General features: G+C 46.2%; 1 protein-coding gene across 3 annotated transcripts in view; it reads left to right on the forward strand.

Annotated features, from left to right (window-relative positions):
• The window catches only part of Ano6 (anoctamin 6), a 176,534-nt gene that overhangs the window by 139,902 nt on the left and 16,147 nt on the right, over positions 1-20,485 (forward strand). For all 3 annotated transcript variants that reach the window (XM_052160235.1, XM_052160236.1, XM_052160237.1), the window contains 6 exons: positions 1,944-2,086; positions 3,789-3,866; positions 8,982-9,207; positions 10,660-10,829; positions 11,026-11,123; positions 17,022-17,152. In XM_052160235.1, the coding sequence (XP_052016195.1) occupies positions 1,944-2,086; positions 3,789-3,866; positions 8,982-9,207; positions 10,660-10,829; positions 11,026-11,123; positions 17,022-17,152 (846 nt within the window). The remainder of the gene's footprint in view (positions 1-1,943; positions 2,087-3,788; positions 3,867-8,981; positions 9,208-10,659; positions 10,830-11,025; positions 11,124-17,021; positions 17,153-20,485) is intronic.

The following is a 20,485-nucleotide window of genomic DNA, read 5'->3' on the forward strand; positions in this document are numbered from 1 at the left end:
TGCTGATTGGAAGACAAGAAAAAAATAACAACAAACATCTGTGCTCATTCCAGACCTGTTAAACCAGAAAGACTCCCAGGGCTGGGGCCTATGCTCAGGACTGTTTTAAAGCCCGCCTTCCTAATTTGCCTCTTATGTGAAGCCCAGGTGAGATCTGCCACTGTAGACACCTCATTTAGCAATCTCTCTACCCCTAGTCAACACTTGAGACCTCCTGACTTGGCTGGGTCTTCCCAGGCCTCTAGACATCTACTCACAGGCACCTATTATCACAGACTGTCTTAGTTACTTTTCTATTGCTATGATAAAACACCATGACCGAGGCAACTTATAAAAGTGTTTAATTGCACACACTGTTCAGAGTGTTAAAGTCGTTCATGGAGAGGCATCTTGATGGCAAGCAGTAGGCATGTTGGCTGGAGAAGCAGCTGTGAGCTCACATCTTTATATGCAAATAGGAAGCAGAAAGAGAGAGAAGTAGAGCTTACTGGGACTGGCATTGGCTTTTGAAACACCAAAGCCTGCTCTAGTGACGTACCTCCTCTAATAAGGCCACACCTCCTGATCCTTCCCAAACAGTTCCACCAAGTAGGAAACAAGCATTCAGATATATGAGACTGGGGAATCATTCTCATTCAGTGCACACACAGATCCTTCACACGTGCATCCTTACCTACAGTGTAGGTCTCTCTGTACTCGTGTTCACACAAGACCACCTCCACTGCCCCTCCCAACCTTTGTTAGACTCCTAGCTCCTTTCAAGGTCTATACTATTCTTTGTAAGGCAGGTCTGTCACTTGGCTGCCCCATCTTCCTCATCTTCACCCTGTAGTCAGAGCCTGGCTGGAAAGCACCTGGTACCCTGACCTCCTTGACATGGCAGATCCTTGAGGAAGATAAACTTCTCCCCTGCCACCTTCCTTCCTTACCCGAGTATGTCAGTCATCCCAAGACCTCACAAGGACCCCGCCTCTGGAAGTCTGTCCCTGGAGGTCTGGAAGTGTACTGTAGTGTTCACAACCTTCCTGATGCTGTGACCCTTTTGTACAGTTCTTCATACCATAAAATTATCTTGTTGCTGCTTCATAACCGTCATTTTGCTACTGTTATGAATCATAAATATCCGATGTGCAGGCTATCTGATATGTGACCCCTGCGGGGGTTGCGACCCCCAGGTTGAGACGCACTGGTCTGTTGGCCGTGTCCGATACAGTCTGCCCTGGCTCTCTCTGCTGCTCTCCCCCCACCCAGCCCCCATGCATCTTGGACTCCCTTGTCTCTTTCTTGTTCTCAGCATGTAGTGGACACTTGAACAGTAATTGTGAACGGAACCATGGTAATGTCAGGATTTTTATGTAAGAAGGGCTAGAGACGGTGCACTGATTAAAGGAGCCTAGGAAACTAACCCGGAAGGCATATCTTCAATTAACGTTTGACATTTTTAGCTTTTTTATTTTTTTAGTTGCAGATTATGAAAAATAAAGACGCCTAATTGTTTCATATTTGTACAAAATTGAGAAAGAGATTGGTTTTTCCATGTAAAAATGTTGTTTTAGCTTATTTAGAGGGCACTAGAGTGTTCTTTCTAGCCCGGTCCCAGAGGGAGGGAAGAAGAGGAGGAGTAAGGAGGGCGTAGGGAAAGGCTGAACCACAGACCGCTCTTGAACGGGGAATTACTTGTGTGTTCAGTGGGTGAAGCGTGGGCGGCAAGTCTTGTGTCTCACACACACACTTGCCTTCTGTTGCCCACCTCAGAACTCCATGCTTTACAGTGTTTGTAAATTACCAACATTTTCATCTAAAGAAAGAAGTGCTTCCTGCCTTTTAAAATGTCAGCATCTCCTGTAAATAGATTGCACTCGCCACAAAGAGGAGTAGTAATTCCCAGCGGGGAGTGTGGCACCAATCTAAAAGAGCCGCCCTGTCCTCTTCTCTCCTGTCAGTTACGTTGTTTCTGGAGTTCTGGAAGCGGCGCCAGGCAGAGCTGGAGTATGAATGGGACACTGTGGAGCTACAGCAAGAGGAGCAGCCCCGGCCGGAGTACGAGGCCCAGTGCAATCACGTGGTGATAAACGAGATCACTCAGGTACGTGTCTGTTCTGCTGCAGTGCAGTGCACACTCCCTGCAGGCTCTCGGCACAGTGATGCAGTGCAGGGCTCTCTCTGCAGTGCTTCACAACACCATCCACCAGGCTGTCATGGGACTTGAACAGTGCAGGTGTCTGAGCCCATTAGGACACCGCTGGGGTGCCGAATATCCCAGATGTGTCAGGACACTGCTTAGGACAGTGTACCCAGGAGACAACTGTGGCCCCTCTCTTGAAGTAACAGTAAAATGTGTATATTTTAAAGAGCTAGAATGGCATAGCTGTTTAAGGAAGCCATGTTGGCTCGTACAGATGAGTCTCAGTTGTCACAGGTCTTGTCACTGTCCTTGCAGTCAATTATCCTGTGCCGGCTTAGCTGTCCCCCTGCCTTGTGCTGAGTCTCAGCCACTGGCCCAAATTCTGGTTGGAGTGTACACAAAAAGTACTGTGACTCTTACTGAAGTCAAAGGGGGTTGAAAGGCAGGAATGCATATAGTCCTACTGTGTGCCAGCACTCTGTGAGGCATCTGTCACTGGAAGACTCTATCTGCTGTAACTACTGCTGCCAAAAGAAGAAATCTCCCTCTGCATCCCCAAACCCCCAGCAGGTGATTTCTGGGTATTTGCAGCATTTCTGTCAACACGGAATTCTGAGCTGTTCTTAGTGGCCAGCATGGGAATCTGTTCCCACAGAGGGTTTGGAATAGGAGCAACCACTCCTGGAAGGAAAGTTCTTTTACCAAGCATGAAATGTCCCCCACTGTAGTTTTCTAAGTTAGCACCCACAGATTTTCAGAATGTGGGTGCTATAAGGGGTGGGGAGTACTTAAGCATCCTCATTCTATAAATAGCATAGCAGGTAACATTTGTCTGGTAGCATGCAGGGCTCCCCCATTCTGAATAATGACTACTGTTTGCTAGGGAGGACAGGGCAGTGCCTAGGAGGAGATATTCCAGTATGAAGGCTGTGGCTCACAAAATGCTGAAGCCTCCAGAGAGCCCGAGGGGAGATGGTCTGGCCATTTAACATGGTCAGCTAATGAACTGTAAACCCCCCAGTGAAAGGCTGTTTGCTAATGAATGAGATCTCACCGGTCTGCATTCCTTGTTTCTCCTGTGTTACCTTGTGCATCCTCCTGGGTTAGAGGGCAGAATCCTGTGTCGCCGACATTGCAGGCTAACGCTCAGGTCCTAACACGGCAGCTTATGGGCTGGCTGATCCTGGATCTGCGCCTCAGTTTCCTCATCCATAAAACGGAAGTGATAGAGTTGCAGGGTTGCTGTACTGAGGATTGATGGGAGTGGGGGTTGCATCTAAAGGTCCCTTAGGAGAGTACCGGGCTCGGAGTGAGCGCCAGCTAAGGTCCCGCACCTGGTGCTGCTACAGTCTGGCTGCTCTTCCAAGGAAATCAGGAGGAACCTTGGCCACATAAAACTTGAGCCAGACTCATGGATCTGATAGCTGAGAGCATCTGCCAGGTGAGTGAAGGGCCTGAGTCCAATATGTAACACCAAAGCAAACCAACACTGAACATGGTGTCTGTGTCTGTCTGAGATTGTTAACTAATTACGCAGTCATAAGTGAGAACAGTGTGCTGGCAAGCTAGGGTTTGTTTTTAAGTCTAAGATCTGTTGATACATCCAGAGATATCAGCAGCTCTGTCAGTGTCACCCCCTTGACCAACCATTTCTATTTACCAGGAGGAGGAACGCATCCCATTTACTACCTGTGGGAAGTGTATCCGGGTCACCCTGTGTGCCAGCGCTGTCTTATTCTGGGTAAGAAACTGTTTCAAGCCTATGTTTGAGTAATCGTTTAATTTTTTATTACGTGACAAGATTTTTAGTATCTCCTTTAAAATATTGAGCAAAGCGCTATGGTGCCTACCTGGTCTCATACAGACAGGTGTAGTTGCTACAAGGTCTCGTAGAGCAATAGCTGCAGCGCGCCCCCTGGCTGTCACATGGAGTATTGCAGGTCAGGGTACCTTCTCCGTTGTACATTGTGGTTTTTCTGTTCCTCACCTCCATTCCTGCCAGCAAGTCAGGGGCTTCCAGCTGCTCCTGAAGAACCCAAGAACCAAGAGGCAGAAAGAACTCTAAGAAATTGCAACAGCTAAAATTTTAAATTTTAGGACTTTCTGTAACAAAAAGATATGAAAAAACAAGAAGGCATAAAAACTAAAGAAAGGAAAAGTTTTAAAAACTGATTTTAGATGAAAAAAATGCTAAGACCATCAGACTTTACAAACTAGTTCTGTTTGTTATTAATAAAGACATATTAGTTGAACAGCTCTTCAACATATTAGTTGAACAGGAGGCAGAGACAGATCTCTGTGAGTTCAAGGCCAACCTGGTCTACAGAGCAAGTTCTAGGACAGCTAGAACTATAAAAAGAGAAATCCTATCTCAAAAAACAAAACAAACAAACAAACATCTAAAATATTAGTAGTACAATTTAATGACAGCTTTGTTTGGCTTGGGAATAAGGAGACTGAGGAATGTGACAAGGCAGCCAGATTCAGGCTGTGAGGCGGGGATTTACTGCATCAGGAATGAAGAGTTGTAGATCTTGAGTGAGTTAATGAACAGTGGAAATGCTTGCCCGCTGCTGGGGAAAAAAAGGTCACGGTCGTACTTTGGACCACATGCTGTAACAAATGCCAAAATACTTATAAAACTGTAAGCCATAAATTAGAAATAAAAGGCGAGTGAATGTGTTTTCTAGGTCTAAAATGACTTTCTAAACTCCACTAGCAGCGGAAGACATTTCAGAGAAAAAGTAAGATTTTGGCACACTGAATTTAAACAAAATACCCGAGGAAATATAAACACAGGGAAGGTGACACAAGGACTGGTACCTTAGGGTGGAGCCCCCCACAGCTGCAGGAGCTCAATAGCAGGTTATAGCACACATACACACCATGAAAAATAAAGTAGGCCGCATAGGAAAACATCCTGAGCCCAGGAGCATGAAATCTGTGCTCCTGGTGAGATTCTACTTTCTGCCTCTTGGGGGCACCACGTCAGCCTCGGTGTGCATCTCAAAGTCCAGGATGGCCGCACTGATCTGTCATCCCATTTTTTCACAGAGCCAAAGCTGGATAGTTAGTTCAAACTCACCTTGGGTCACAAAGGGATGGGTTTTTATGGAGAGGCAAGAATAGATTCACAGACTATTTCGTTGTATAGTACACGTGCACACACATAGGCCTATACACACTGGAACACCGCAGCCTAAAATGGCCTACTTCAGACTCAGCCAGACAGTGGGGTGCTGTAGATCCTTCTTGAAAAGGTTTGCTCATGAAATATCCACAATGTGTGAAATTCTTACAGTTTATGATGAGCTCACTGGAAAGGCACGGGTGATGTGAAGAGTGACTTTGAATGTGCAAATAAGGCACAATTCTCAAATAATGTTGCTTTTATTTTCATAATTATCTTACCTATTTTCTTGAAATTACTTTTTATAATTAAAAGGGTTTTTTTTTTTAAATCGGAAATGATAAAGCCGATTTCCCTTTAGTGTATATGATAGTGAAATAGAAACTGGGTTTATCAGTTCCTGAAAGTCGACTCCAGGTCTGGGGTATAATTTTGGTGAGGGCTGGTGACTACAACTTAAAGAACATCCAGTAGGTGCCCATAGGCTGAGGGTTTAGGAGAGATTGACTCTGCGGAGGAAAGGCCAGCTTCTCTCCTAGAGGGGAAGCGATCTAGGTCGGTCCAGTGTGGAGCTCTCAGCAGTGAGCACACACCACAGCTCGATCTGAAATATGTTAAGAGTCAGTAAAAGATAAACCTGAGGGGCGACTGTGCCCTGCTCCAAGAAGGCCAAGCAAACCTCACTGCCAGGATTGGAGGCCTAGCAGGTTTTGTAACAGCTCTGGAAGGTTCTAGAACCTGTTACCCAAGCCAAGGGCGGGACAGGCCAGGGAAGCAGAGCTGCTGAGGTCTGTGTCTGACTCCCATGCTTCCCCCCCCCCCCATCAGCCCAACCCTGCCTGTGGCACAGACTAATTAGAAAATCCACCGGCGAAAGAGGGTGGAGGTTGGCAGTGAGCGCTCACTCCAACGATGCTCTTATGATGAATAATTATAAAAGTAATTGGGGTGGGGGAGGAATTATTAGAAAGGTTTTAATGGCCTGTTTGGAAAAAATGCAATGACTTTCTCGGTCAACATAATACAATTTTTCTCAGCCTTAGCTAATTTACACGTGCGTGCGCAGACACACACACACACACACACACTCCTTTTCATTTCACAAGACTTAACTGTGAAAGAGGAAAGGAGATAATGAGGGAGAGTACAGGGAAATACAATGCCTTTTCTATATGCAGACTGCACAGCAAGGAAGGAAACATCTTTTTAACACATTGGTTGCCACAATCAAAGCTAATAATAGCACTACCCAGTGCTGTTCCTAGGCCTAGGAGAAGCATTCTGCCCACTGTATGGGAAGAGCAAAGCCTGGCCGTTAACCCGTACCGGGGTCGCAGCCGGCGGCAGAGTGGGGTTCACATGCAGGAGTCTGTAGTTCCGCCTCCCTGGTGCTTCTTGTTCTCTGTAGCTCCCCCCACCCCCACCCTGGCTCTCATCACAGGCAATGAGACAGAGTCCATGATTCTAAAGTATCCCCAAGAAAGAAACCATAGGGGGAAAACAGTTTAAAACGGTCTCCCCAGCGGCATCTAAATTGGTGCTCCTCAACCTTCCCGACGACACTGTGTGATCCTGGGAAGTGTGTGTGTGTGGGGGGGGGGTATTCAAAAGGGCAGCAGGTCCGCGGGGCTCGTGGGGCTTCAGGTGTGAATGCCAGCTCAGGGGTACCTGAGTGTGAGAACCAGGAGGAGCTCTTAAAGCAGAGACCTGCTGCCAATACCAGCTACCCGGTACCTCAGCTAGGGCTCGGGTCAGACCCTGCTGCTACTATGGTAAAGGCAAAGCCAGCCCCTGTGGCCTCTTAGTGACTGGCTCTCTGTTCGAAGGGATTAACTGAAGAACCAACCCCCTGCAAACGCCACAGCTGAACCACTCACTGTTGGACAAGAAACACTTTCATTGCTTCTGTAATGTAAATAACTGATATGCAGGATATCTTCTATGTGATCCCCGTGAAAGGGTCACATCACCTCCAAAGGAGTCGCAACCCAGCGGGTTGAGAACCTCTGACCTAGAAGGTCCCTCCACCTCTGTGCTGTCTGAAGATAGCACTCCTTTTGACATAAGAAATTCTTTAGTGGCACTCTTATAGATCACACAGTAAGTGACATACCATGTCCTCTCTTGCCCGGCACACAGTGTAATAGCCATCAACAGTATCCTGCTGCAAGATATTTCCTATCCAATCACATTGAGGCAGTGAGAGGCCAGAGATTGGCGGGGAGAGAGGAGGAGGAGCTAGGGGGGGAGAGGAGGCACACAGGAGGGGAAGGGGTAGTGAGTGGGGGGTGAGGATCTACCTGGAGAGCTTGGCAGGGAAGAAAAACCAAGAAACAGTGGTGGGCTGCAGGGCCGGAGCACAGGACTCTGGCCGGAGAGTTGACAGGCGGGTCTTTTATGGTATTATTCTGGTTTGTTTTAATTTTTTTTTAATTTTTATTTTTTTATTACACATTTGCTTTATTTACATTTCAAATGGTATCCCCTTTCCTCATTACCCCTCCGAAAACCCCCTCTCCCATCCCCTCTTCCCCCACTTACCAACCATCCCCCCCCACTTCCCTGACCTGGCATCCCCCTACACTGGGGCATTGAGCCTTCTCCGCACCAAGGGTCTCTCCTCTCATTGATGTCTGACAAGGCCATCCTCTGCTACATATGAAGCTGGAGCCATGGGTCCCTCCATGTGTACTCTTTGGTTGGTGGTTTAGTCCCTGGGAGCTCTGGGGGTACTGGTTGGTTCATATTGTTGTTCCTCCTGTGGGGCTGCAAACCTCTTCAGCTCCTTGGGTCCTTTCTCTAGCTGCTCCATTGGGGACCCTATGCTCAGTTTATTGGTTGGCTGTGAACCATGGATATTTTGACCCACGTTCCAAGAAGGATCAAAGTACCCATAATTTGGTCTTTCTACTTCTTGAGCTTCATGTGGTCTGTGAGTTGTATCTTGGGTATTCTGAGCTTTTGGGCTAATATACACTTATCAATCAGTGAGTACATTCCACGTATATTCTTTTGTTATTGGGTTACCTCACTCAGGATATTTTCTAGCTCCATCCATTTGCCTAAGAATTTCATGAATTCATTGTTTTTTAATAGCTGAGTAATACTTCATTGTGTAATGTACCACGTTTTCTGTATCCATTCCTCTGTGGAGGGACATCTGGGTTCTTTCCAGCTTCTGGCTATTATAAATAAGGATGCTATGAACATAGTGGAGCGTGTGTCCTTATTACATGTTGGAGCATCTTCTGGATATATGCCCAGGAGTAGTATAGCAGGGTCCTCAGGTAGTATTATGTCCAATTTTCTGAGAAACTGCCAAACTGATTTCCGGAGTGGTTTTACCAACTTGCAATACCATCAGCAGTGGAGGCATGTTCTCTTTCTCCACGTCCTTTCCAGCATCTGCTGTCACCTGAGTTTTTGATCTTAGCCATTCTGACTGATGTGAGATGGAATCTCAGGGTTGTTTTGATTTGCATTTCCCTGATGATTTTTAATTAATTCCCGTTACAGTGTCCCGCTCAGGTAGTTACTCTCCCTTTTGGCTCTCACGTTTGTTCCCACTTCACCCCCATTTTGTCTCGTGGCTCTTATGTGAGATTTCCCACACAGAGCCCCTGCCCCTTCATTCTGTAAGTGTGGGGCCAGGGCCCGGCCGCGCCCCCATGCAGCTCTGACTGATTCCTGCTGAGGCTCACACTGTGTCATCACTGCTGGTTTCAGATCCTGCTCATTATCGCCTCTGTGATCGGGATCATTGTCTACAGGCTGTCCGTGTTCATCGTGTTTTCTACGACGCTTCCCACGAACCCCAATGGGACAGACCCGATCCAGAAGTACCTGACCCCACAGATGGCCACATCCATCACAGCTTCCATCATCAGCTTCATCATCATCATGATCCTCAACACCGTCTACGAGAAGGTGGCCATCATGATCACCAACTTTGGTGAGGTTCTGCCCAGAAAGCCATTGAGCCGTCTTCATGCCTGCTGGTTAAAATGAGTAGCAACTTTTGAATGCTAGCGTATCACTCTATCCTGTATGGGAAGAAAGCCATGTGCATCTCTGTATTAGAAGAGACAATGGTGGTAATATCCAAGCTTTAGAGGCACATCGGGCTGAAGAATATGTTCAGTTACATTAGCTCCTGTGTTCCACTGCTGAAAGCAAATGGTCTCTTTATTGCGAACAGGCAGAATAGGGTCTCCAGCTGCAAGTGTACGCCTCTGTCACAGAGAAAACAAACTGCCACACTGGTGGGTGCGTGCCATCCCCTGTGCTGTCTCAGTTAACACAGTTCTCAGCAGTGCTGCCTGCTTCATCCGAGTGTGGCCATCACTTCTGGATGGCTCTCTTCCCGGGCAGCTGCTTCATGGCGAGAGTCAGGGACTTCCCACACCCTGCGTGCATTTGGGTCCTTCTCAGAATGATGCTCAGGGGTCAGGCTGGCTGAGACTCCTAGCTAGGAGGACAGTCCTTTGTGCTTCCCAAGTGCCTCTAGCCAGTTGCTCCTGCCCCGCTGCTTCCAATAGATCTGATTCCGGAAGACAAAAGAACAGCCTTTGCTAGGCAGTTCAGAGCTGATTTTCTAAGGGGTTGACCGTGTGGCTCAGTGGCACAGGTCCTGGGTTTGATCCCTAGCACCACAGCAAAGATAGTTGGAGAATTTTAGACCAAAACAGTTCTTGCTAATATTTGATAACATAGCATTTATGGTGTCTTAGGATTTCTATTCCTGCACAAACATTATGACCAAGAAGCAAGTTGGGGAGGAAAGGATTTATTCCACTTACACTTCCACACTGCTGTTATCACCCAAGGAAGTCAGGACTGGAACTCAAGCAGGTCAGGAAGCAGGAGCTGATGCAGAGGCCATGGAGGGATGTTACTTACTGGCTTGCTTCCCCTGGCTTGCTCAGCTTGCTTTCTTAATAGAACCCCAGACTACCAGCCCAGGGATGGCACTGCCCACAATGGGCCCTCTCCCTTTGATCATTCATTGAGAAAATGCCCAACAGCTGGATCTCATGGAGGCACTTCTCCAACTGAAGCTCCTTTCTCTGTGATAACTGTGTCAAGTTAACACACAGAGCCAGCCAGTACAATAGGTTTTAATGTCATATACACACAAACAAACACACACACACATACAAACACACACACACACACACACACACACACCATGCCATGGAGGCATATTTGGGAAGAGAACTCAAAACATTGTGTAAACTCAGAATTAACACAGCGGCTATATTAAGGAATGGAAAACAGATGAAATTGAAACAGTTTGAATTGTATTTCAGTGTGAATTGTGTTATCTGGGGTATCACAGCCTTTGACTTGGGCCTCAGAGCTGTTCGGATTTTCACCATCTCTCTTGTCGTTGATCTGACTGCAGAACTCCCGAGGACCCAGACTGATTATGAGAACAGCCTGACCATGAAGATGTTCTTGTTCCAGTTTGTCAACTACTACTCCTCGTGTTTCTACATCGCGTTCTTTAAGGGCAAATTCGTCGGCTATCCCGGGGACCCAGTGTACTGGCTGGGCAAATACAGGAACGAAGAGGTGAGGGAATCAGAGGCGTGCTCCTCTTTCGACAGCTGAAGCTGCTGCCTGCTTTCTCTCAGCGGCCTAATGAATAGTGACTTCCTTGTGTAGTTGTGGTATTTTTAGCTGAGAGAACAAATAGAGATGTTAATGTAACTTCTCTGCAAGTTAATACGCCTGGAATCTAAATGTTGTTCTCTTTGTGACATGGCAGTGTGACCCGGGGGGCTGCCTCCTTGAACTGACTACACAGCTGACGATCATCATGGGGGGAAAGGCAATCTGGAATAACATACAAGAAGTATTGCTCCCGTGAGTACTGCACAGGTGGCCCTGGGTGGCAGGAAGGGGGACAGGTCAGCTCACCCACTGAAAGTTTACTCAGGGAACCATACATCTGTCTCTAGAGATGATGAGAATCTGTTGAAATTGAATGGGAGTGTTGTCTTTGCTTTGAGACTCTGGGCAAACCGTCCAACCGGTAGTTCATATGTTAATATGTTCAATAATTATATAGAGAGGCTCAGCCGATGGCTCAGTTGTAATGTGCGTCCTGTGTGAGCATGAAGACCGGAATTGGGAACCCCAGTACTCATGTAAAAAGCCAGGCACTGTACCCCAGCGTTGGGGAGGGAGAAACAGGAGGATCCCTGGAGCTCATCGGCCAGCGGGTGGGCATAGTTCAGTTGGGGAGCTCTGGGCTCAAGGACAGACCATACCTCGAAGAAGCTAGATGAAGATTGAGGAAGACACATGATGCTCACCCCTGGAATTTACATGTTCCTGCACACTTGAGTGCACACACAAACACACGCAGACGCACACAAGCACACACAGTAGTTATAGAAGACCTTCATCTTCATATCTAACGGAAATCCCACATGCTGTAGTTTATGTCTCTTAGGTTATGACTGATGGCTGAGTAAACAGATCTTTGAGAAAAGGCCCTTGTTAGTGCTGTGAACCACATACTGCCAAAAATTTACATAGCATCCCCCCTCATGCATCTAGAAGTCATTAATAGTAATGTGTTACGTACCTAATATGTGCCCGTCTCTGCACTAAGAGCTATGTGTTTTCATGTGCATATATTTACGTGTGCTGGTACTTACATAGCTTGATTTCAAAATTTTTAATCATCTTTTTCCTAATGTAGATCTGTGGCTTAAAGGGATTAAATGACTTACCCAGATCACACTGGGCAGGGAGAGGTTACCGTGGAATTGGACTCCAGGATACGATGACTTCAGACTCAGTGTTGTCAAGAACAGACATCTCCTGTGATCCCTGAGATGTCAGAAACAATCACCACAGGAGTTTTTGAATGGTTTCCCTAAAACACTGAGAAAGTAGCAGAACACGGTGACTCCCCGATTATTAGCAAGGGCCCACTGTGGGATCTGCCCACACTCCAGCCCTGCCTATATTTTATGCAAACAGGACACTTGATATAATAGTTTTCTGTTGCAATTTAACAAATTATCACAAGCATGATAGGTTAAAATAAGGTTCGATGTCTTCCAGTTCTAGAGGTCAGAAGTCTGATATGAGTCTTACTGAGCTAACTTCAAGGTGTTGGCTAGCCAAGACCTTTCCAGAAGTTCTCGGGTGAATCTGCTTTGGCCTTTTTGGGCTTTGAGGTCACCTGGACCTTTGCCTTTGAAAGCTGCCTGTCAAAACTCTGCCCAATTCTGTGGTTCTCAGCCCTCACTAAGTCATCCAGAATGGCCTCCTGTACTATAGTCGATGTTTTCGTGGGACCTGATGCTCTTCAGATCTTCTGGAAGCCTGCAGGGAACCTCCTTGGGAGGCTGTTCTGACCACGCACTTCCTTTTTCAAAGTGCTTTCTGGCTTCCATTTTTGCTTTCATGAAACTTCTGGTCGCCCTTCTACTGCACCTCCTCTGTTTACTCCTTTCTGTTCGGTGCCAGCACCGACAAAGTGTCCCCTCTCCTAAACATCCTCCAGCATGGAGGACAACCTAGGAGTCTAATTTCAAAGTGTAAATTCTTTGTAGCGCCTTTTATCCCACTGAGCAGTGGGACGGACTCGCTTAGAACTCACCGCGGGCTGCGGGCTGATGTCCCTGCATTCTTCACTGGGTTGCCTTGCCACATCCAAGTCCCGCCTCTTTTTCTGCCCTGAATCTCTGCGTCCCTCCTTGCCATGTTTCTGTTCATTGTCTCTGGAGTAGTCAGCCGGCCAGGTTTCAGAGCGTCCACATCCTTCACCAGGGCTTTATCCACCCTGTTCAATGTGACCTGTCAAGGCCCTTCTCAAAGCAAAGACAACACTCCCATCCCAGAAAGGATTCCAGCTTTAGCTGTGAGATAACTTTAATCCTGCTGCACAGAAAACAACCCTTCCTTTCATCAAGTTCATATTTGTGTTTTTCCAGATAAGTAAAAGTAGGTCATGCGCAAATCAGGCTGTTTCAATATGAAAATGTATTAAAAAAAACCTTAACTCATTCTTAGACTTAACAAAAGAAGCATTTTCTGAGCCAAGTAGGTTGCTTAACACTAAATATTTTGATAAACAACTGCTTGACAGGGGGCTGTTTTCTGAGCTTTAAAAGTTAGGGGGTAGGGTGTATTTCCCAAATTAATTATGAGCAATTGAAATGTGACCTAAAGCACCCACGGCCTGTCCTTATTTTCACTTCCGGTAAGCTTATTGTTAACAATCACAGAGGTTTCTATTCTAGCTAAAGATACTGATGTCATATGTTTTTAATTTCTCTTCCACTGGCTCGAAACCCGAGACTGCCAAGTGTCCGTCAGGGCAGCCTCCTGGGGCTGTTACTGTGCGTGGGCCAGGTCCCTGCTTCCACGCAGAATCCTGTACAGTGGTACGCGTGCTGTCACCTCTGCTTCCCAGACCCTCAGTCCTCTGAAGAGTGCCAGGGCAAAGGAAGAGCCACCTCGGCTGCTCTCACACGAGGTTGCTGTGCCAATGGAACACAGTAAAGGACATTTGACCAGAATTTCTTAGACTTGGCCGTTTCCGGCCCACACCCTTCATTCCACAGGGATTTCCAGACTCCGCTGAGCCTACAGCCGGACTGGTCCCCGGTACAGAGCAGGCACTGGGCGTGAGACCCCGAGCGAGTGTTGCCTGGGCCTCGTCTGCAGATCATCAGTAATTTACATGGTGTTTTTCAGGAGCCAGAGAATGTCAGCCGGCTGATGTTTGAGACAGTCTAGGGATTTTCTTTTTTCTTCCCCAGAGATGATGTTAACATTAAATAATGAAAACCCTAAAAGACCTAGAACATCAGTGTCCTTGGGTGTTCAGTCAGGGACAACTGTCATATTTCTTTCCCTCTGTGTAACTCTTTTCAAAATAACAATGTATTTACTTAACGAGAAAGGATACTATAATAGAGAAAACCTCCTCAAGGGGCCTAGCCAAGGCCTCCATAGCTACGCTGACCCTTCACAAGAACATTGAATTCCGATGTGAGCTGGGCAATGGTGGTGTACGCCTTTGACCCCAGCACTTGGGTGGCAGAGGCTGGCGAATTTCTGAGTTTGAGGCCAGCCTGGTCTACAGAGTGAGTTCCAGGACAGCTAGGGCTACACAGAGAAACCCTGTCTCGAAAAACCAAAAAAAAAAAAAAAAAAAAAAAAAAAGAATTCAGATGTGAAATATTCAGGATGAGGTGTGTGCTTCTGGGTGGGATGGACTAATCGGAAATGACACCTGACTCTAGTTTGATAAAAGGCCAAGAAAAAATGTGATACAAAGTTTTATCACCGTGTTTTGTTAATGTTACACTAAATTTGTATAGGAGTTACTTTGTAACCTCTGCTTCTAGTCTTGGCCAGGGAGGGAAAGGATCTGTTTTTTTTTTGTTTGTTTGTTTGTTTGCTTGTTTGGTTTGTTTTTTGTTTTTTGTTTTTGTTTCTTTCTAGTTCTGTGGTGTAATTCCCAAATGTAGTCAAGGTTGAGATCTGGCTCCAGAATCACAGCCCAGTTTATTATTGTTTTTGTTTAAAAAAAAAAAAAAAAGAGTTCAAAGTCTCAGAAGATGGATGAGTCTCTATTACAGATGAGTAATTCAACTCAGAAAAACGGAACAATGGGCTTGGAGTCTATAGCTCATAAAGCCAGGCAGAGTCTTCTACTGTGGCCTACAGTGCGTGGGAAGATAGCATGGAGGAAGGAGAAGTATCTGCTGAGTTAGGGATATACCAGGACAGAAGATGTATTGGGAAGCCCTGAAGAAAAATGCCTGCTTTTTCTAGGCCAGGGACAGTGTTCAGAAAAGGCTGGGCAGTGGAGGCAAGGCAAACAGAGCAAGCCTTTATTTATCATGGCTTGGTGTCACCTAAGTTAGGAGCTCCTGGAATGGCTGCAGCATCGGAGCTTCTAGGGCATCCTCAGATCTTTGTGTTGACATACAGAAGGCTTTGCTGTCCACAAACAATGGCATCTTTAAGCAGGAGCTATCAGGCCACACGGCCTGGTGTTTCCAAGCCAAGATTCCAATCATAGTTCCATTTTCAGTGGCCTCCGCCTGGGAGCTCATATCGGTCAGCAGGAGGTCTCGAGAGTGTGGGGAAGTGTGCTGGCCCCCCTTCCCTGTCTGGATCCCCATTAGCCCTGACGTCAGCCCTGGCTAGTGGGCATCCCACTGGCACATTTTAACTCCACCAGAATACCCGGAGGGCAGGAGAGTGTGGGTTTCAGTGGCCTGTGAGTCTGAGTTCTTCGCTTGTCTGGCCTCCTGTGGAAGAAGTGGGAAGAGATGGGGAAGTCAGGGCTTTCTGCGGAAGGGTGTCTGTCCTGAGTGAGGCCTCACTCATAGTCAGGGGAGACTGGCCTGAGGCCACCAGCAGGAAGAAGGCCAGCACAGTGAATCCGCTTCACACTTGGTGGGCTCGGAGAACAGGTGAGGGCCCGCACCAGTTTATAGCATTTGTCTTTAGAGTCCTGTGATGGATCCTCATCATCAGAATTTCAGACCCACACAAACCTATTGTCTAAGCAACCAAATTGTAGGAGATGTGTGTGTGTACTTGAAGCCAGCTGTCACTTGAGGAGGAGTTTGACGCAGATGCATGGCCAGTCCCGTTGCCATCTCAGATCTGTTTTCAGGGCAGATTGCTATTAAGAGGGCAAGCATTTATCAGGGACAGAGAAGGATAATGTTCAAAAGGAGAAGAGGCTGGAATGGAGCGGTATGCAGTGGTTCCCAAGGCAGGCTCTGCACCCTCATCTGGGGGACCTGCATCTCTTCTGTTGTCCCCAAGTTGTTTGGTTTGAGGCAGAGTCTCAGACCTATTTTATCACTTCTGTGTGTAGTGTTCTGCAGTCGCCCCTCACTTCCCTTGGCTACGAACACCCGATCCCCCCCCCCCCCCCCGGTCTCACAGATCCCACACCATCGTGCTGGCTTTGCTTCCTACATCCTGGGATCACAAGAGCTTCTGTGTTGTGTTGTCAAAGGTGGGTGTCGTTCTGCAAGAGGCTGTCTATAGTCACTACTAAGTACCCCAGCCTGGAGGTTCTTGGCCTGATGCTTGGCCTTCTGCCTCCTTCAGATTCTCATCATTACTATCATAAAGTTACCATCTGTCATGGTTTGTATATGCTCAGCCCAAGGAGTGGCACTATTTGGAGGTGTGGCCTTGTTGGAGTAGGTGTGTCCCCATGGGCGTGGGCTTTAAGACCCTCATCCTAGCTGCCTGGAAGTCAGTCTTCCACTAGCAGTCTTCAGATGAAGATATAGAACTCTCAGCTCTGCCTGCACCATGCTTGCCTAGATGTTGCCATGCTCCCACCTTGATGATAATGGCCTGAACCTCTGAGACTGTAAGCCAGCCCCAACTAAATGTTGTCCTCATAAGAGTTGCCTTGGTCACAGTGTCTGTTCTCAGCAGTAAAACTCCAACTAAGACACCATCCCTGGTTCTCCCTGCACACTACTATAAACAGAACTTGTCTACAGTGGCTGGGACTAGCTTGTGTTGATCTTCCTTCTGCTTATTTCACTGAAATTTTTCATAAATAAATTTTTCATGGAACAAATATTTTGAAAAATATTGGGAAAAATGGACAAACTGAAGATGTTAAACATACGAAAGAGAAATTTAATTTCTTGTGAGGATTACATATTCAGTTTTGAGACAGCATGAAATGCTTCATGATGGGGGGGGGTCTGACAATGTGTGTTCTAATTTATAATTTGTTCTTTCTGACAGATGGGTTATGAATCTAATTGGACGATATCAAAGAGTTTCAGGATCAGAAAAGATAACCCCACGATGGGAACAGGATTACCATCTGCAGCCCATGGGCAGGCTGGGATTGTTCTATGAGTATCTTGAAATGAGTAAGTTTTCTATAAAGTATGTTGGGATATGTGTTGGAATTGAAAAGCATCTGTTGTTGAGCCACAGAATTATTTGGCACATTGATATGAAGAGCCAAATAATCCAGGGTTAATAACAACACCCTGGATTAAATTATATGGTAGAGAAAAGTCAAAGCTTCCAGATATGGTGGCTGCTGTGGTTTTGTTAATGTTTACGTTGTTCAAAGCTAAGGATTTATTGCCGGGCAATGGGATGGGGTTTTCCTTGATGTGTGACTTTACCATGAGTTTGCAGAGTGTTCTGGCCTTGGTGTCTGTGAATGAACCCTATCACTTTCATGATTCAATCAGCCTGGGCTCCAGTTCATGCAGACACTGTGATTGGCTGGGACAGAATCCTGGAGCCAGCCTGTGAGAACGTGTCCCCTCATAGCAGGAAGGATCTCTATTGCCTTTCATAACTTGCTGCTCCTGCCCAAGATGGCCTCCTGTTGGCTCTGCGCAGGGTTTGTACGTGGTGCCATGGGCAAGGAGCCTGGTGTTAGTTAGGACTCGGCACAGGGCCTGCCCTACCTTCCTGAAAGTCTTGTCCATTTGTGGATTACTTGCTTGGACTCTTTTTCTGTCATAAGTTACATGCGGCTTTAAGCTCTGCTACCTTCGATAGATGCATTTCAGAGTTCCTTTGGAAACATTCACCTCTTTATTGTTAATGACATGCTACATCTAAAAGATGGATAATCATTCACATATTCTGTGTCTCTGCCCTTTCACCTAAATTTTACAACAAATCACGATTTTTTTTTAAGTTAGTGAGAATAGAAAAACAGGCATAAAATGTGACAGGCCTTATGTTTACACGTAGGAGTTTGTGTCTTTTCCAGGACAGTGTTTCCTGCAGATAGCGAGCGGGTGGGTTATTAAATCGCATTCTATATATAAAATATCTTTTTGAAAATATGCATAATACACAAAAAATATATTTGTCTGGGTGAGTAAACAAATTCACTTTGGGTCTGTTTTCTGCCTGGGGTCAGATTTGAAATTTGTTTTTGCTTTTTATCAAGATTGGGTTTTATTAAGGGTGCAGCACTAGTGTGGAATGAAGTATAAGACAGTTGCATGTCCTAACTAACTGTCTTTTGCCAGAGTCATTATCAGTATTAATAATAATACCCTGGCATAGAATGTTATCTATTTGAGCCTCTCCCCAGCAAAAAAAAAGAGTTTATGGGAAGTTGTTTTCCCCCCCAATTAATCAGCTAAATGTATGGCTTTAAGGGGAAAGCTTTGGAGAAGAAAATCAGACTTTTAGAGTTTCATAGGCCTATTAGTTATGAACTAATTAATTTGGCTTCATCTACCATTCCACAATATATGTATGATAAATTCTGTCATAACAGACTTTGAGATTTCTTACAATGCTTTATAGCCATCTCTTATAGCCACCCCCAACAATTCCCAATGATTTAGAAAGCTTCCTGAGTTTCTGAGCAGGGACAATCTGTTACTATGTAGTCAGTAATACTGTGAAATCTGTGTTTAGCGCTAAGCTGTGGAAGATGTATTCTTCAGTACCCTTTGAATTCTTGTCTTATTTCTCTAAAAATTAGATACTGTCTTCGGGAGTGGCACCACTCCCACATGACCTTCACGGCGTTCTTCCACACTTACCAGCCATGCCATTTTGTACCTTTCTTTAAGTGCCTTCCCATGGGTGTGCCCACCCCTCTCCCAGCAGGTAGCCCTGTGTTTCCCATCAGCCACTGCTCCTTGCCTCTCCTTACTTTTCATTGGCTCTTGAGGGACCTCCACAGATCCTCTTAGCCCTTCACTCTGTTTTGCCACTTTTGTAGAACTAGGCAGCCTTGACTCCCATAATTCTGTGCAAGCATGAATGCTTCTCCCCCAACAGCCCCCTAGACTCGGCCTGCTGGAGGCAGCTACCGAGCCCTTAGCGTGAGTGCTTGGAACCTAGTACTCCCAGGTACATGCTGCCTTTGACACAAGTATGCACCTGCTGGTCAATCCTACATTTGCGTTGCTCTGCCCACGCTCAGTGCCCACTGAGGCTGTAATGCCCTGTGATTTTTATTCTTGTTACTGCCGCTAGTGAATTTTTAAAATAAATAAATAAATAAATTTCCCCTTGATTTAAGATTGAATAATTCTAGGGTATTAGACAAAGTTGTCTGGCAGAATCTTAAACCCTACCTCAGAAAACTTGAGAGGAATAGCAGTACCGATACTAAAGTTTGGAAGCTGAAGATACTGTTTCGTACCTTGGGTCTACCTGTCATAGACAGGTCTCTTGAGAAAATGGTGACGACATCTTTAAAGTTAGTTGGTAGGTGTCATAGCAAAGGGCACCAAAGTGACTCTATGAGCCAACCTGTGTCTCTTCTGCACAAAGGCGTTTCCACATTTGCCTTGTTAATTGGGCCCATCTCCAAAGCTAACTTTCCAAAATCATGAGACTAATGGCTATTTTCCTTTATTCCTTGTTTCTGTGTTAAAATACCCTGAGAAAAGCCATTTTAGAGAGGAAGAAGTTCATTTTAGCTCACAGTTCAAGGTATTACAGTCCACCATTGTGCAGAAATCCAGACAGTGCAAGAGCCTGAAGCAGCCGGTCACATCACATCCACAGAAACAGAAAGATGCATGTGAGCTAATGTTTACCTTTCTTTAACCATTGCATATAGCCCAGGGCTCCCTGCCCACAGCAGACTGTCCCTACATCAGTAAATGGAATTGAGCTACTTCCTGACAGGCATGCCCCAAGGCCCATCTCCCAGGAGATTCTAGGTACTGTCAAGATGACACCACCAACCATTACGGTGACCTCCATAGAATAGCTCAGCTCTTTGCCATCTCCCTGGTTCACTCCTTTTCTCCCTGTGACACACCTACCAGATGGGCTGCACTCTCTAGAAAGGGGACCTGTTTTCCCCTTTGCCTCTCTTGTGTTCCTGTCCCCCACCTGCACTGAAGACCTCTAATCCTTAAAGGAATGGCTTTCTAGTGTGACAGATGGGTCACTCCCATCTCTTCCTTCACTACCCAGTGTTGGGTGTACCACTGTGTCAAGCACTGTAGTATTTTCCAGAGATCCCAAGCTGAGATTTGGTGCATGCTCTCAAGGAGCTGGACACATAGTAGTTTGTATAAATAAAAGTCAAGGACGACTTGGTCAAGCAGATGGTCTTTGTGACTTTGAAAAGTGAGTGGTCATATCAAAAGTGTGGTGAGGGAAATGGACATGGCTTACACAGTGAGATCTGGACATGTTTGAAAAGGCAGAGCTACTCCCTGATTGCTTCAGATTGTGTAGACAAAGCATAGCTGAAG

Source organism: Apodemus sylvaticus, chromosome 17, assembly GCF_947179515.1.
Source record: "Apodemus sylvaticus chromosome 17, mApoSyl1.1, whole genome shotgun sequence".
In the NCBI taxonomy this organism is placed as follows: Eukaryota; Metazoa; Chordata; class Mammalia; order Rodentia; family Muridae; genus Apodemus; species Apodemus sylvaticus.